Source organism: Acanthochromis polyacanthus, chromosome 9, assembly GCF_021347895.1.
Source record: "Acanthochromis polyacanthus isolate Apoly-LR-REF ecotype Palm Island chromosome 9, KAUST_Apoly_ChrSc, whole genome shotgun sequence".
NCBI lineage: Eukaryota > Metazoa > Chordata > Actinopteri > Pomacentridae > Acanthochromis > Acanthochromis polyacanthus.
The window spans coordinates 26,960,980-26,978,647 of NC_067121.1; the positions used below are offsets into that span (position 1 = coordinate 26,960,980).

Here is a 17,668-nt window from a genome sequence, read left to right on the forward strand (position 1 = left end):
CATTCAAAGTTAGCCACGCCCCGAATAACAGTCATTGGACCAATCGATTTGAATAGAAAAGAGGTGACGTATACTTGAGCTGTCAGCGTCAGACAAACACAACTTTAATTGTGTTTGACACACCTTTGCTTTTTAAATTCACAATGGCTCCTGTGTGTTGCTTATTGACGGTTTAAAAGACACAAGCAATATCTCAATAAACACCTAATGCACTGAGGCTGACAGTCCAAAACTGCTAAACTTGCTAAAGCTAACTTCTTCACTGGTCTTTTGTGAGGGGTTTCAGCGCCGTTACCAAGCAACCAGCACCGCTTCTTCACGCTGCCAGGCCGGGTCCAGACGGTCAGCGCTGCCGTGTAAACTACATTATTAATGATGCCGCAGAAACTAAACCTGTCTGTGAAGCCATATGTCAAGAAAGAAAGAGGGAGAAATGCTGTAGCTGGTTTCAAGATGATGTCAGGAGCAGGAGGACGGCTGTGGACCGGATCAACTTAGAACTAAAGAGCCGAAGGACCAGTTTACAACCACAGTAAGTTACTGCAGCCGACATTAAATATCACACCATGACATAGAAAATATTACATAGACTTGAACACTGCACCTGAGTAGCTTGTATTACTTTCTAGTAGAGCTGTCACAGTACTCACACGTGTGATCTCTCACCCATGGGAGGTACATTTACTCAAACACTACACCTGACAAATAGAATTTTATCACTCTTTGCATGAATGTTTCCAGGTTTTGCAACTTTATACTATTTTTCCTGTACTTCAAATATATAAATTAATTTGCTTTATGACATTTGACAGATATAGTAATTAGTGCTGAAAAATGCATAAAAAATAATATGAAAACATCAATGTAGACAAGCACAAAATAAATGTTGGTGAGACTGTCCTAACATATTTTATAAATGAAGCATTGCATTGTGTTGTTACAGACTTGCCTCCTATAAATTATGTTCTCCAAAGGCAGAAGAGGATGCTTCTTTGGTACAGACTGCAAGAAAAGTGGCATCATAATTTCAGTATATGCTGATTTTTATTTTATTTTTTGTGGAAAATAAATCACAATTGCAATGGGATTTTTCTTACATGTTCTTCAGCCCCACCAGTTAATATACTCTCCAGATTTTACACGCACAGCATGTGTTTTTCAAAATTTCTTTACTATCGAGATATTAAATATGTATTGATGAATTCTGTTCTGATGACCTACAACATTAAATGCTGCTCACATGTTGTAAAACACATGTATGAGAACATATTTTAGCTAAAATATTTCTGTTATGCTATTACTGCTTTGTTTTTACTATAGGAATTCGTTAGAAATCCTCTGCTGTTGTCTCTCTCTAAAGTCACGCAACCCCTTTCACCCACACTCATAATTCACACACACCTTAAACACTTTATACACTCAGGTCACACAAACATCTGCGTGCACAACGCGTTAATTGTTGAATAATTGACAGCTTAGCACATTTTCATCCAGTGTTGTCAGTTCATATGTTACGTTGCTAAGTGATGAACCTAGTGCTCCATCCTCCTTTCTTGAATGGAGTGTCCACTTACGTTTTGTGTTGTAGAGAAAGTGTCCATGGAGGGAGACCCAGAGGAATCACATGAGGATGTTCAGGGCGATGACAAGCCCACTGTGCTCTGGGAGAAGCACTTTGAGCAGAGCATCTTTGTGGACCTCAGTGAGGATGAAAGTCTGCACTTCAGTGATCTGGAGAGTTCTTTAGCTTTACAACTGTCCCAAGCAGAGTCTGCTGCCTCTGAAGCCAGCATCCATCTCAGTGGTAAGTTTAAGCTTTATAAGGATTTTTTTTTTGTATCTGTCAAAGATTACATCATGTTCTCTGAATGTAAAGTTTCAGAACAAGTCACAGTTTTTTGGAAATTTAATAAAATTTAGTTCAAAAGTGACTTCTATTCCAAACAATGGAAAGTGATGTGGCTCACTTCTGATATGTTGCAATAGCAGTAAGTGAAATATTTTATTTGTTGTTTGGTTACTTGAAATATAACAAACCTAAAGGTGTTGAAATGGAGATAAATGTATTGACATACTTCATATTCAGAGCCACAGACTAAATGATCACTCTCATTGTTAATGGTTGGCAATCTTTTTTTAAAAAAAGAAAGCCATAGCAAACAGGCTTCAATAATTCACTGTCACCCTCTAATTAGGTATTTATGTAATTTGCGTCCTTTAATTTGCAGGGAGCGCAGAGCTGTCGCCCTTAAATGACACCTCCTCAGAGATCAGCAGCGTTAGCAATCAGAGTGTGAGCGTGGAAAAGAGCAAAACTAGAAGCAGCAAACTGCATGTGTCTGTTCAAAGACCAAACACCATGAATGACCAGGGGTATGAGGACACGGGGCAAAATACCAGCGATGAGGATCAGGAGGACCTGCCTTTTGATGGTGACCTGGGAAGCCCCTACTTCAACCAGACAGGAAGCTCCGAGGAAAATGAAAACTCGGATGGAAGATGCACTGTTCATGCAAGCCCTGAGCTTCCTGGTGTGTTTGAATTGCTGCCAGAAGATGCCAGCTGCAAACAGGAGAACGTTTTAGAAGCTGCCCAGCCAAGTGTGGTTGCTCTACCGTGCCCTGGTCCTGCAGACATTAACCAGGTGTTGCTGCGACACTTTTCCCAGGAGGAGCTGCTGCGACCGGGCAGACTGATTGAGGCAGAGACCCTGCCGGAGGTGTCTCTGCTGGAGAGCGTGGACGACACTCTCTTTAGCTCGGCTCCAACATACAACAGTGCAGCTGTTCGTAGTAACCACACAGACAGCTATCATGAAGAGAGTAATATTGCATCACAAAATGCAAGTTTAAAAGAGGAGACACAAAAGAAAACTGATCATTTTACATCTGCTGCTGCTGACAACGATATGTCGGAGTCTGTAAGTACAGAGTCAAACCAGTGTAGTGGGGATGTCAGTGCTGGAGCAGTGAAGGAAGAAGGGGCGGAAGAGGATGAGGAGGTGCAGAGAGTCCCTCTGCTGCGAACAAGATCCTTCATTGAGATGAAGTACGGCCAAGGCCAAGTTCACTACCCCCTTCCTGACTTCTCCAAGGTGGCCCCTAAGGTAAAAATCCCCAAAACTCCAAGTGGACCAACTAGATCTGTACCTCAGTGCCAGAGCACCATGCACAGAGCCCAGTCTTCTCCAATGATGCTAGATGTGATCAGTAGAGTCCTGGAGGATTCAGTCCAGCCATCAGAGAAGCCATATGTCTTCAGAGATGATGACAAACAGTCTCCTCCAGCGCTGGTGCATCACCTGCAGGTAGAAACCGTCAGAATCGACTTTCTCTTGCTTGTATTTCCTCATACCATGACATAGCAGTGCTTTTACACACAAGGCTAACATAGAATTTGTCTCTGATTTCCTAAGACTGAATATGATAAATTACTAACCAAGTACGCCGAGGCAGAGAACCTCATAGACCAAATGAGACTGGGAACCAGTGTAAGTTATCTCTTCTCTTTCCTTTTCTTTTTTATTTGGTGTGAATCACATGTACTTTTAGAAATCCAAATGAGTTCAAAATCAGTTTCTCAGTACAAGTTACCAAATTATGGATCTCTTCATACAGGCTCAGCCCTCCTCAGACCTGATGCTTGATTTAGAGCACGATGCTGACGACCTTGATGCTGATCAGGGCGAGTTAGTGGATGGAAGCCATCTTGGAGCTCCTCACCTTTCACCGCCAGGTACATTTCAGTGTCTGACATTTGATATTATGACAAGCCAACGCTTTGCTGCCCGACCTGAAAATTATGCAGTGAAGTGCAACTGGTATCCATAGAGAGAAATGAAGCCAGATGACATTATTCAAGCGACACAAACAGCTTTAGACATGGAAATAATAATCTGAATTTGCCACAGTTGATGTATCTGATTACTAATAAAATGATTACTGTAAGATTCGAATCATCCTAAAATAAGATATTGTGGCAGTAAAAATCCCAGAGGAGGAAAGTAGAAGTTTATAAATTACGTGTTGCTTTAAACTTGTTTGTCTATTTTGGTGCAGCGTTCGAGGTAAATCATTACAAAGTAATGCACAACTGTAATTTCATTACATTTGTCTGTAATGCAACAATCTAATGAATTACAGCTCCTAAACTCATAATCAGTAACGAACAGTTACCAATCAGCTAGTTACAACTTTTTATGTTGAGGCAGTACAGTCAACTGCTTGTACCATTTTGACTCTCTGAGATATGCCATTGAGCCTTTTTCTTGTTTCAAAGAAAAGAATTAAAGTAATGCCTTAGTTTCTGAAAATGTGACATGTGCGGTGTAATAAAATGCTTTCTTTGAGTAATGAAGGGTGTGCTGTATCACTCTCATGTTGGTTTGTTTTCAGAAAACTTAAGTAAAAAGGTAGAAACAGCTCTCAGCAGCGCTGTTAAGGAGGCGACCACAGCTTCCTCAAGCCAGCCTCAAGATGATCCCAGTGACGGGGAGAGAATGACCTCTGAGCTAAGAGACATCATCAGCCAGTTTATGCAAAAGGTGAGTTTGAAAGTGTTGCATTGTCATTAATTAATAAAAAATCCTGAACCATTTCTAAACCTTCTTCTATTCAGGTGCAAGAGTTCAAATTCAGTGTAAGCACCAAGTCTACAAGCACAGAAGAACAGCAAATGGTGAAAACTGTTACATCACACATGTACTAGTGGTAGTCCAAATAAAAGACCACCACTAGTAAAAAAAAATGTCTTTTGCCAGATGCTGAGGAGCATGATGGAGGCTCAGGACCAGCTAGAAAGGAAATACATGAGTAAGAAGGATGAGCACAGAGCTCTGGAGATGCAGAACTACATGGGCCTGTCCAGGAACACTGGAACCTTCGACCCAAACAGGTTAAAGAAACTACAACTGTGTCATGCCGATGTATCCTTTCATGTGTGTGGATATTCATGTGTGTGTGTGTTGTCGTGTGTGCAGACTAGTGGAGGGAGACATATTCAGGATAGGGATGCACCTTGAAGACATAAAGGAGATGATAGACAAAAACGTGTGTGAGCAAATTTCTCCACCCCACTCATCGTCCACTCCCACACCTGTAACAGCGTCACAGCACGTGAAGTCCAGTCCTCTCTGCATGCCCATGTTTTTATCTCCGCCATCCCTGCATGAGGTAAAAGACTCACAGACACATCATTACCCTCAACACACTCACTGCTTTTAGCTGCTTCAGCACCAGAGCTCGAAGAATTGCATGTTTCGTCACAGCTCAGTAAAAAATATTGGATGCTTTACCATGAAATGTAAGACTATTGTGACTGGTAAAGATGCAACGTAGTTAAAGAAACTCACTACTGTATTTCAAAATTATGTTATTTACTGTGGGAAGAACTGAACTTCAAACATCCACAACGCATATCCACTCAGATTTTTAAATATCGGCCACACTGAGCTTTTAAAATGTCTTAAATTTAATTGATTTGTACGATCCAAGTTATACTTACCTTGAAATACATCTTGTATCAATAAGAAAGTTATTGTACAGGTCAGTCCGTGTCCTTTCTCCGTCGCCTCAGATTTTCTACTTAACTAAAACACATAAAATTCTTCTAATGTTAGAGAAAACAAAAGTTGGTCAAATTTCATCTACAGACTGTTTTAGTAGGAAATATAGACACTTTCACTGAACGTTCCGTTTGAAAATTCTGCCATTTTTTATATTTTCAAAGGTCGGTAATTTTTTTTAAAAAATCCTCTGTAGGAGCCTTTAAATCATCTTGATCTGCTGTAGACAATGTCAGCGTCACCAGATTTCATGGCTCTGTGAGTGATTTTTTTTTTTTTGAGATAATGAATCCTTAAATTAGCTTTCCAGGGAAGATTTTTTTTCCAATTTTGTTTAAAGGTAAAAATTCCCAGATCTGAAAACATGAAATTCTCCAAATTCTGCCAAAATATTTTATAGAACTTAGTGTTGGGACCCAAATAACAAAGAAGTGAACTCAAACTCTGAGATGATGCAGCAACATAAACCCCATAAACTACTGAATAAACTCTTGTTGACCACTAATTTTATTAATCCCTGTTATTGTATAGCAGTGTGTGGTGACGCTTTGACACTACTAGTAAATTAGCACTTTTGGTTTAATCCTCTGCACCCCAAAAACCCACAAAACGGTCTGAACAAAATGTTCTATTTTAAAAGCTCACCAGTATTACACAATTTATCAGAGCCAGAAAAATAAGAAAGTCAGCTCTAATCATTATTACAGTTATCAGCATGTGACAAAAATTCAAGGACTTCTCATCTAAACTGGAGTGTGCTTACACAGAGCAGAAAGGAGGCAAATAAGGGGGGAAATATTTAAACGGTAAAATATTAAAATTATGTTGAGTCCCCATATTTTTCTCAAGTACTGGTAACACCCGTAGGTGCCTAGAAATATGTTGATTCAAGTTTTTTTTTCCAATTTTTAAAAATAAATAATCAAAGAAATTCAGCTTTTGTTTCTTCCAAACATCCAGAAACTTAACAAAATGAAAAGTAAAATGACTTTATATAGAGCAACACTGTAAATTCTGTTCATCCAAAACTGACCAAATACCTGCAAACCTAATGACAACCCTTCAGCCTCAGCTGCACTAGCTGTGCTAATTACCAAATGTTTTGCAATCTAACACTCTACTAGTTGGCGATGGTAAACTTTACACCTGGTAAACATGAGCAAATCCCTACGGTGATCTTATCAAACTGAAACTAATTTTACAATCCGCAAAGATGACGATTTCTCTATGATAAAACACAGAAGCATATTTTCAGCTTCATTTGTGATAAATCCTCTCCTGGAGGAGATGCTGAGTGTGTTCTGATGTTGACACTAACTGTAAATTATCTCACTGGGTTTCATGTTTCAGGGGCCAAGTGCAGGTTTTTCCACTGTGAGTGATGAGGTGGACGTACAGAGAGAAGAAAAAGGAGAAGAGGAAGAGGCCAGTGAGGTCCATATAAATGGTGGACTAGACCAAAGAAGTGAATTCGTCACTGATGACCTCTTAATGAACAATTCTGGACGTAACAACCATCATTCACGGTACCAATAATATTTATCTTCATACTTTTGAAGCAATGTTTAGCATATAAATTCCTAAAATAGATATTTCTCTTGTTGAATACTATCTCATAATTGGGAATAATGAATGTTTTTAAGTTTCAAATATACAAGTAGGTCAACAGAATGAAACAAACAGTGAATATAGGAAGTAACTATTCACCAGTGTTTATTGTACACAGAAAAATGAAAGTAGTTCTCCACCACTTTATTGTGTCCAGCTATTGATGCTTTGAGACGTGCTTACGTATGTGTTTGAGCTCATACAATGGACACGTTCTCAGCCTTCCTGTGAGCAGATACCGTTTCAGGTACGGTGTTGGTGTCAGGTGCCAATGGGCAGGAGGAACACAGTGTTTGGATCTGGGTGTGCAGGTTCTCCTCTCTGTCCTTTTTCAGGGTCTCACTGGACTCTCTGGAGGGACTGAGCGTCCACACAGCTGAAGATGAGGAAGGCAATGAAGAGAAGAGGAGCTCTGTTCTGTCAGAGGTGATCGATCACAGGGGCGTCTTAGCAAAGCGGGATGGAACCAGTTCAGCATCGAGACAGAGGCAGCAGACAGTCGGCAGCTCAGTGTTGTGGTATGATGGTGTCCATGACCATAGAAAACAGCTGCCTGTGACTCAACTGTGTTGTAGTTTCTCTATGCTGGTTTTCCTTTAAATTAATGTGTGACTTGTGCATGTAATCTATTACAATATGAGGCAGCTGTTTCCCATACAGTCTGTATTGTCATTCTAGAATAAGAAGATATATTTATTATCATACAATACTTTTCATGTCCCACTCTAAAATACTACTTTTCCCAACAAAACATTCAGTTTTCACTCTCTTCTACAGATTCTATATGTTTAAATATCTCATGTGTTGTTTCTGCAGTTGTAGCACCCTGGATGGTGTCCTGAACCTAAAGGGTGAATGTGATCTGGGTGATTGTGTGAGTCTGGCAGTGGAGGTTTCCAGCTCGTCTGATGCACTCAGAGACTCAGACAGCCTCTCAGAGCCTCCTCTCAACACCTCACAGGTCAGTCACAGATGTGTGTTGGCTTCTACCAGGCCTTAGAATTAAAGTTTAATACCACACAACATGTTTTTTTGGATGCTGTCTAAGCGTAGTAGTGTGTAGGATGCACATGCTACAGTATTCTAAATAATGTTGTGTTTTTTGGGGTGCAGAGGATTGTGAGTCCAGAGACAGACAGTGGATTTGGGAGCTCCTACTTGAATCAATCGGCCTCTGGATCATTTCAACCAAATCTCCTCTCACAAAGGTACAAATCAGAGTATTTTAGTGGCTGATCCACAGTCACTATTTAGATATCATGTTAATTTAACTTCAGAATCTTAAGCTTGATCTCTTCTACAGCGGGCACTCCCAGAATGAAAGTGTAAGCATCTCAGACAGTGAGGGCTCCTGCTCCAACCTGCAGACGACCATCCATTCAGCTGCCCTGCCCGGCCACCAGTGGGCCGACACCCACCCTTCTGTCCAAACACAGCACTGTGAAGCAGCAGCTGCAGTGGAGCTGTGGGTGGAGAGCACCACTAAGGAGCCTTCAGGCTGCCTGCAGGGTGACTAAACCAATCTTCAAGTTCACTTTTTTTGCCATCTTGTCTGGTTAAAACTGAATTCAGGAACTCTTCTCCACCTCTAAAAAAAAAAACAGGATCTGACCAAAATCTGCCTGCCCAGCTTCATCTATCTCAGCCTCTACTCAGCTCAGCCATGGATACTGAAGACAGAAGCAACCCGCTGTACTCCTGCTCTTGTAATAAGTCAGTATGTTTAGGACTGCAGCACTGCTAAAAACTTTAAGCATCTTTTTCACTAACACGGATAAAGACTCATCTAAGCATGTCTGTGTGTTCATGTGTAACCAGTGAGGCTATCCTGGCCTTACAGTCAGAGGTCTCCAGGCTAAAGAAGGACCTGGAGGTGGGCTTAGTCCAGCTACCGCATTTAGAACAAAAGATGGACTACCTCACCTCAAAATACAAACAGGAGCGTCAGGAGCGCAGGTCTAAAACTAGAATTCACCAGAAACCAGGATGTAACAGGTGAGTATCTGATCCTCCTCGTTAGGATGCATTTATGGGATGTTTTGGTTGACTCCCACAAACCCTACCTATCAATGATGTGCATGTTTTAGGACAATAATGTATGAGGCAGGACGAACCCATAATGACCATTTTATTATAACCTCTAGTGCGGGGAAGTCAAGCAGCAGAAGTGTGAGTAACTTCAGATCCAGTCAGGTGAAGATAGAAGACTGGATCTCATCAGATATGGATCCCAGCAAGAGCAAAGGTACTCCACCACCGTCTAACAAATTTAAAATACTGCTCTGTTTCTAAGTCAGTTTCTCAACTTCTGTTTATGTGTTTGAGGTAGGTCTTCCCCTGTGTAATTAGTTTTGGTCTTTTTCTCTCCAGGTACAGGCAGTGGCAACACGAGCTGCTCTGAAATAATGTCACAGGAAATAAACTCACCTGTAGGGAGCAGGAGAGGTGGTAGAAGTTTGTGCTCAACAACTGAGTTTCAATATAAACTTCAGGAGACGACACAATCCAACACAGGTCAGAGCTGTAGTTACAGCAGAGACTGAACTGAGCATCATGTTTGTCCTCCCATAGGGAGGGGAAGAAACATTGGTTTTAAATTAGAAAATAGTGGAACGTCTGAAAGCAAGGTCAAGAAAGGAGCACACAGTAAGCAATCTTTTCATGTGGTTTTTAGAATAGCAAAATGAAACCAATAGCAGCTTTTATGGAGAACTACACTCAAGTAACATCAAGAAACTTAATCCAGGAAAGCATGTAAAATAGAATAAATGTATTTTCTGAGCTGCACTATTCAACACATCATAACTGCTGTGGGAGAATAGCGCACCGGAATTAATAATGCAGCTTAAAATGCAAACACCATGACTGTCAATGCGTATAGTACTGGGTATTATTAGGGTGGACACAACTGAATTTTTCATGTTTCTGTAATCAGCAGCCATCATGAAGAGTTTTTACTCCAAGGACAGATGGGATCTTCTCTCCTCTCCGTCCCTCCAGAAGCCTCTCCTTCAGGTCAGCTACAGTTCCTCCAGCAGTTTGCCAGCCAGGTAAAATTCATATCATCTGTGCAATGCAAGCTCCAGCTGCAAGGTTACAAATAACTAGTTTCACATGAACTTAATAAATTACAGTGCCTTTGAAAAGTATACATACCATTGAATCATGGTCTATATAATTTGGCTTTTTGGACAAAAATATACAAAATCTCGACTGTAGTTCACCTGAGGCCAACTGAAGTCAACTAAAGGACAGGTTTTTTTTTGTCTGATGACACCGAAATGGAGCTATGTTTGGCAGACACTGTACATCATCACACCATCCCCACTGTGAAGCACGGTGGTAGCAGCAACATTATGTACTGATGCAGGCCCCAAACAGCTTGTAAAAGTAAAGGGTAGCATGAATGCAGTAAACTATAGTGAAATCCTAGAGGTCAACAAGTCTCCAAGAGAACTGCGACTTGGGAGAAGATTTTTTTAGACAACAAGATGAATGGTCTAGAGTAGCCAAGTCAGAGCTCAGACCTCAATGTAATGAAGAACTTGTGGCTGGACTTGAAAAGGATTGCTCCCTCAGGACCCCTGTGCCACCTGACAGAGCTGGAGAAGTTTTGCAAAGAAGAATGGGGTAAAACTGCAGCATCCAGATGCACAAGGCTGATTGAGACCTATCTATACAGGCTTAGTGCTGTAATTGCATTCAAAGATGCATCTATTAAATACTGACCTAAAGAAGGTCAATATTTCTGCGGTCACTTATTATATATTTGCATTTTTAATTAATTGACATTATTTCCTAGAAATCTGTTTTCACTTTGACATAATATATTCTTTTTTGGTAAATTTTTGTCAAAAAGGCCAGAGTAAATTGACTGTGATTCGATGTTGAGGGGGACAATAAAAGGGGAAAACATCCAAAGTCAATACTTTTTTTAGGCACTTTATATAACTCTGTTTTTCTTCTTATCCATTCATCTATCTTCAAGCTACAAAATGAGGGAGCCACCACTGCAGCCAACGTCCCACTATAGAAAACGTTCCACTCAGTCAGACTCAGCGCTCCTGCCCAGCAACGTCTACTTCCAGCGGACACTGTCTCCAGCGTCAGTGGCCTCCAAGACCGGCAGCAGGACGAGCCGACGCAGCAGGAGCAAGGTCTTTGAATATGTGTGTCTGCTGTTTTCTCCACATACAAGAACATCAGTTGTTCATCTCAAAACAGAGGAACAAGTAATTGCTGTGACGTATATTCATGCTGTTCAGCTTAAAGGAGACTTTCCTTTGGTTTCCCAGGAGGAAGACATGAACAAGACTCTGGATCAGGCTATCGAGGTGGCTCGCAGCATGAAGAGGACCACTGACCGCATGGCCAGGAGACTGTCTGCTGACCTGGCTAAAGCTCAGCTACACAGAAAACTGCACAACATGCAGCCACTGGGGGGCAGAAAACACCAGGATTTATAAAACGCAGAGAACTGATCAGTTTAAACCGTTATCAGAATTCCATACACAGCCTGGGGCTCATGTAGCATATATTTTAATAATAATTACATCTCTGATTTTGAGTTATTTAAGGACATACATCTGTACTCAGTTTGTTAGGGTCCGAGCACCGATGGTGTTGAAGGACCCTATTGAAACTGTAGGGTTTCTTTTTCTTCTTCCTCACTCTTTTCCCATCTTTTCAAACTCCACTTTGGCAGCTCAAATGTGTCAAACTTTGCACGCACATCAGGACTGGTGAAAAATTTGATATTTTATGGGATTTGCACGTGTGTGGCAAAATGGCTCCATAGCGTCCCCTGTAAAATTGAAAAAGTGGTCATTAGGCCAACTGCCACAATGTTTCATTTACAGCCACAATATTTAGGGGGCATATGCAGCACATCAAGACACACGAAAAAGTCAATCACGTCCACACCCTAAACCCAACAGGAAGTCGGCCATCTTGAATTAGCTGTAAATTTTTTCTGATTAATAACTCATCGGGGGTAAGTCCGAGACACCTTAAATTTGGCCAGTATATGCAACAGTCCTTCCTGATGAAAATTTATCAAAATGCTCTGCAAAAGTTTTAGGGAGTGGCCATGGCGACTCCCAAAAATATTGTTCCTTTGCCATCAAACAGGAAGTGGTGTCTAATTCGCCTGAACATGCTCCAATCTGCCTGAAATTTTACATGTATGATCAGAGTCCTGCCTTGACGACATCCATGTAGTTATATACAGTCACAGTCATAGAGCCACCTTGTGACATCAGTAAATACACATTTTTTTACACTTTGATGTACTATTGTCAGCAAGTTGATCAGATTCACCTTAAATTTGGTGACATAAGCCTAAACACATTGATGATGATTCCCAGAGAAAATGGTGACTCGTCATCAAAGGGCGTGTCTGTGGTGGCGCGGCGAATTTCGATGTTTCGCCATGAAAATTGAATTATTTATATCTCAGCTGCACATGGTTCAATCTGGACCAAACTTCATATGATGGACATCAGTCCGGGTCTGAACCCATCCACAGGTGTGTTTGTTTACAGTATTTCTAAGCTTCTGTTGAAGAGCAGCAACGGGACTTTATTCCAAATATTGGCAGCCATCGACTATGTGCTGAAAATAAGGCTGCTGCATTGAGCAGTAAAGCCAAGAGCAGGGTCAAATGCTAAATAAGAGGAAGCTGGCACTGGAGACACCCAGGGGAAGCTTTCTCCTCTGTGTCCTCACCCCACCCCACCTTCATGCCAAACCTCCATGACCTAGGCCAAGATCAATAACGCAGTTGGACGGATGGACTGTAAATAGAGACGATGGATCCTGCAGAGGAGGAAGCTTTGACCACTGATGGCCTCCGACTGGAGCGGCAGCATCTGATCCAAGTTGAACGTCGATGGCTGTCAGTTCGCTCATGACAGATTTTTAGATCGTGTTGTTGGAACTGTTGTGGAAATCTTGATGAGTCGCAGAAAAAACAGTCGAGGTGCAACAGTATTTGTAGATAGATAGATAGATAGCTAGATAGATACTTTATTAATCCCGATGTAAATTCAACGGAGATCAAACCTTAGCTGGTTTGTTTCACTGGCAAGACTGCTGAAAAAAAATGCATGTGAAAGAAAAACTGCTGAGCTGATACACTGATTGAATGGGTGAAGTCTCAATATAATCCATCCCTGCAGCGTAAATCTGAGCAAGATTTATATGTTTTTTTGAATGAGGAAACCAACAAGTTTTACACTTTTGTATAAACCAAATCCGCAGATAGTATCTTGTCACTCGAGTTAATATATCTTTGGTGAAAACAAAAGCATTACTCACCCACATTTACACAGCGTGCATATCAAACACAGCACTTGGGGTAAATGCAGGATGTGTTAGTCAAAATTCTGCTCATCTCTCATGTGTGACAGATCACATTTTAGTATATAAACCGGCCCATTACCACCTCTAAGTTACATACATCAAGCTTCAGAATGTACTGAACCTGGAACCGGCCAGCTGCTCATATTAATCAAACAGCCCACTTCCCTTTATGACACCAAGCAAATAGTCATAAATGCTCTTATCGGCCTTTCTAATAGTGTGGACGTTACAATCAGATTCATGGTGGCATAAACTATTACATTTCATCTTTATAACATCCAGCGATCACTTCTTTTTCACGGGCCTCGTTTATAACGGCCGGACAGCTTGTTACATAATGAAATTCAAAGCACTCTATCGACCAGGGAGATCTCGCACTCCGTTTACTTATATTTACATATATTTTGTATTCCCACTACGGGCAAACAGGCATAATGAATGTATGGCCCTGCTGGGACACAGAGCTGGTCTGAGATCAGGCAACTTCCAGGCTCTACTGTAAAGTCTGGAGAGGGAACATTTTATTCCATTTTATCTCAACGTGACAAATAAGGTACCTAGCTAGCTGTACAACTCAGTACCTGAAGCTTTACATGTGTGATCAGAGTTCTGCCTTGATGACAATCACATGCAGATATTCAGCCAAAGTCATAGCGCCACCTGGTGGATGGAAGGAAATGCTCTATAACTAGCTGTACATGCTCCGATCTGCCTGAAGCTTTACATGTGTGATCATAGTCCAGTCCTGATGGCATCAATTGGCCCAAATACACTCTTAGTCACAACGCCACCTGGTGGACATGCATGGATTCGCCGACCAGCAAGGATACGAGGACCCGTCCATCGCTGCTTGCAGCTTTAATTTTGTTTTGTTTTTCTGCATGTTTCTATATTTATTAAAGACACAGAAGCCTAAAATTGCTTGAAGCACTCTGAAAAATTCACATTTTGGTACAATATTGCCTGTGTATTTTGAGGTTTGAGTTGATATTTTTTTGCTAATGAACAGTATTTTGTTTGTATGTTACCAAAAAAATTCAATACATCCACTGTATCCACTACAGTAGGCTAAATGACTAAGTCAGTAATGTATGCATTTCAACGAGGCTAAATTCTGTCCACTTGAGAGCAACAGTAACCATTACAGTACAATGTGACTCAGCAATAAACCTAAACTTGATGTTTTTATGGAGGTCTCTGTCAGTACTCGAGTGTCACCTAACACTTTTGCCTTTTTAAAAAAAATGTACTTATGTCCAAACTGTTAGTCATCCAAAACACACAAAGAGCCACTTTCAAAAGGAGATAGAGTTAAATCACATTACATGTAGGTCATATTGGTAATATTGTGTTTCAGGAAAAACCCTCGATTGACTATCATCTTCTGTCCTTGTAGCTACTGTACTCATTCGACACCTCTGATGCCCATCCCTGCTGACCTGTGCCAGCTACTCTAACAGTGTCTTCTTACTGAGTTTCTGTCGGGCAGCTTTGTGGCTCCGTTTCCGTCACCATCGTAGCCGTCCGGCGCTGGGCTGCACTCAGGGTTTGTTGTGGAGTGTTGGGTTCCTCTGTTGTTCTAAAGGAGGTATCAGGACAAAATTCTTGGTCATTATTAGGCCACCAACAGGGCAGATTGGTCAGTGTGAAATAACATTCTCAATCAGTGCAGTTTGTCACATTTAAACACAAATAGAGAATTACCCCCACACACCAGCTCACGCCCTAAGAGAGTGCACTACATTCTATCTACATAGATAGGTCATTTTATATATGATGAATGTACATTACATCAGATGTACAGTACAATGGTGTTATTATTTAAGGAATTCACATTAAATTATTGACTGCACAGCGGCTCAGTGGTTAGCACTTTCACCTTGCAGCTAGAGGATCCCTGGTTCACATCCCTGCTTTGCTGGAAATCTTTCTGCATAGAGTTTGCATGTTCTCCCTGTGCATGTGTGGGTTTTCTGCAGGTTCTCCGGCTTCCTTCTACATTCCAAAAACATGCTGAGGTTAATTGTAATTCTAAATTGTCTGTAGGTGTGAATGTGAGAGTTCTTATTTGTCTGTATATGTAGGAGTAAAGGATATTGTGCAGTAAAATACCTTTTTGAAATACTGTATTACTGAAAAATGCTCATAGTCAACCTGGGAGGGTGTTTCCTTTTCTTGGTTCTCCCTAAGGTGTCTTAAATTTCTCTCTTTAAACCACTTTATTGTTTAGTTTTGGAGGTTAAGGTTGGGATGTTTTTGTAATTCAATTCCCTTTCTTTTTCTCTTGAATCAGGATCAGCAGCTTCCCAAACAAAACTAGAATATGTTTTCTCTTTTTCCTTACATTTTTTTCACATTTATAAAGATCCCCTTTATCACAATGTAAGCTCAGAGGTCTTTTCCACACACACATACATACATACACTCACACTCACACATATATACTGTATATATATATATATATATATATATATATATATATATATATATATACACTGTACAACATAACATAGAGACCCTTTAAACTTAGGTTCTGTATGTTAAAAAGAGTTCCACCATTAATGCTAACCTACTCTCACTAAACCTAAAACTTGATACTTTAATGTCGCATCCATCATTTTATTTCAAATAGAATGTCACAGTCTTAAATTAAGTCTTAAAGGTGCATCACATGCTGATGAACCATGATGATCATCTGTACTGAAGGTAATTTATGAGGTAAAACCGACTCTGTTGCTTTTCTGTTCTCTTTAACTCTTTCAAAGCGCTCATCATCTCATTTCTGTGAAGTCGAACTTGATCAGCATTCTCCTCTTGGCTTTTGTGCACAAAGGAGTTCGTCCGTCGCTGCACCTTTGGGATCCACTGAGCACCTTTTCATAACACACACCTGACGCAGATACTCAGCCACTGGGGAGTAGAGAAGCTATTATTCTAGTGTTGTCTTTGTCGCTTTAGCTGAAACTAGTTGCCCATACAGTGATTCTATAGAGCACAGAAAGGTTTGCTGTAGTTTAAGTTTCTAAATGTTCTCCAAATCCAAATGTACCAAACCAGTTTTCTATGTGGTTACTTAAGCCAGTTTGTTTCTGCTTATTTGTTCGTTAGAGAGTGGCAGTGAATCCTAGCCTCAGGTGACTCTGAAGCGGGAAAATTTACTGCACTTAAGGGATGACCTGATAGCTGGGTGGTTCTGGTTGATCTCAGATGGTTGTGTATGTCCTGAGTAGTGAGTCCCTGCTTTGATTTCCTGTCGCCTTGTCATTCCTTTACTTTTTAGTCCACATTTCCTACCTCTGTCCACTGTCTGATTCAAGTCAGCACAAAAACACTCCAGAAATCAAAAATAACTTTAAAAATATACAATTAACAACACGTGTGTTAGAGAAAATAAATGTGTTGTATACTGTAGAGCAACAGTCTTCCAAAATGAACTAAACCACAATGCCTATATTTACAGTAATCAAATCATCAGCGCTCTTGATGACCTGATAAATCTGTGTAAACTCAGACATTGACAAATTGAGGACAGCATGACCAGTTACTCAAAAGCAGGTGTCATCGATCACGAGATATCACAAGACAGAAAATCAGGAGAAATCAAATACTGTCCTGCTGAAACCTTAACCAGCCAATAAGCTTTAACTTCCTTCCAGTCACCAAACAACAGAAGCAGGTCATCACTTGTATCAAGTTGTTTCTTTATATAACACGTTCATATTTCTCAGCTGGGATGCTAGCAGAATTTCACTGGTGAATGCAAAACATTTAACTTGCAGAATGTAATTCACACCAATTAATGTATTTCAATTGAATGGTTGCACAAACAAAGCATGAACAGCTTTTAATGTAAATCTTTCTCTTTATCAAAGTCCTAATCTCACAAAGGTGAGCTCCCATCTCGCGCTCTGATAGGCCACCCAAACACCCCTGAGGGGAGGAGTTACAGCCTTTGGGCTCTTTGGTATTTTGCTGAAACAATAAAGCACCTGTCGCTTCATCTGAGAGAGGAAGGGAGAGAGGAGGGGGAGAAAAAAAAAGTTAAATCTAAGCCTGAGCTGCTGCCCTGAAGTCACTTTGAGAAACAGCATCACACGTCTGGCCTCCAGGCTCAGCAGGACAACAGAGGAAGGC

General features: G+C 40.8%; 1 protein-coding gene across 1 annotated transcript; it reads left to right on the top strand.

Annotated features, from left to right (window-relative positions):
• The first annotated feature begins 18 nt into the window (after nt 1–18).
• Nucleotides 19–14,722, top strand: LOC110956557 (protein AKNAD1). The gene is made up of 20 exons (XM_051953717.1): nt 19–532; nt 1,589–1,804; nt 2,229–3,307; nt 3,416–3,490; nt 3,618–3,735; nt 4,395–4,543; nt 4,618–4,677; nt 4,760–4,893; nt 4,979–5,171; nt 6,914–7,089; nt 7,507–7,689; nt 7,988–8,132; nt 8,285–8,379; nt 8,475–8,680; nt 8,776–8,884; nt 8,990–9,166; nt 9,316–9,416; nt 10,107–10,221; nt 11,160–11,328; nt 11,467–14,722. Exons 2-20 carry the CDS (start codon nt 1,600–1,602, stop codon nt 11,635–11,637), a joined length of 3,660 nt encoding a protein of 1,219 aa, XP_051809677.1. The 5' UTR covers nt 19–532; nt 1,589–1,599; the 3' UTR covers nt 11,638–14,722.
• The last annotated feature ends 2,946 nt before the right edge of the window (nt 14,723–17,668 follow it).

Excerpts from the sequence above, each read along its gene's own strand:
- LOC110956557 (XM_051953717.1), top strand. The coding sequence starts at position 1,600 with ATGGAGGGAGACCCAGAGGAATCACATGAGGATGTTCAGGGCGATGAC. Across the intron at positions 4,544-4,617 it reads TCAGCCAGTTTATGCAAAAG|GTGCAAGAGTTCAAATTCAG; the intron begins GTGAGTTTGAAA and ends TCTTCTATTCAG. Across the intron at positions 7,690-7,987 it reads GTCGGCAGCTCAGTGTTGTG|TTGTAGCACCCTGGATGGTG; the intron begins GTATGATGGTGT and ends TTGTTTCTGCAG.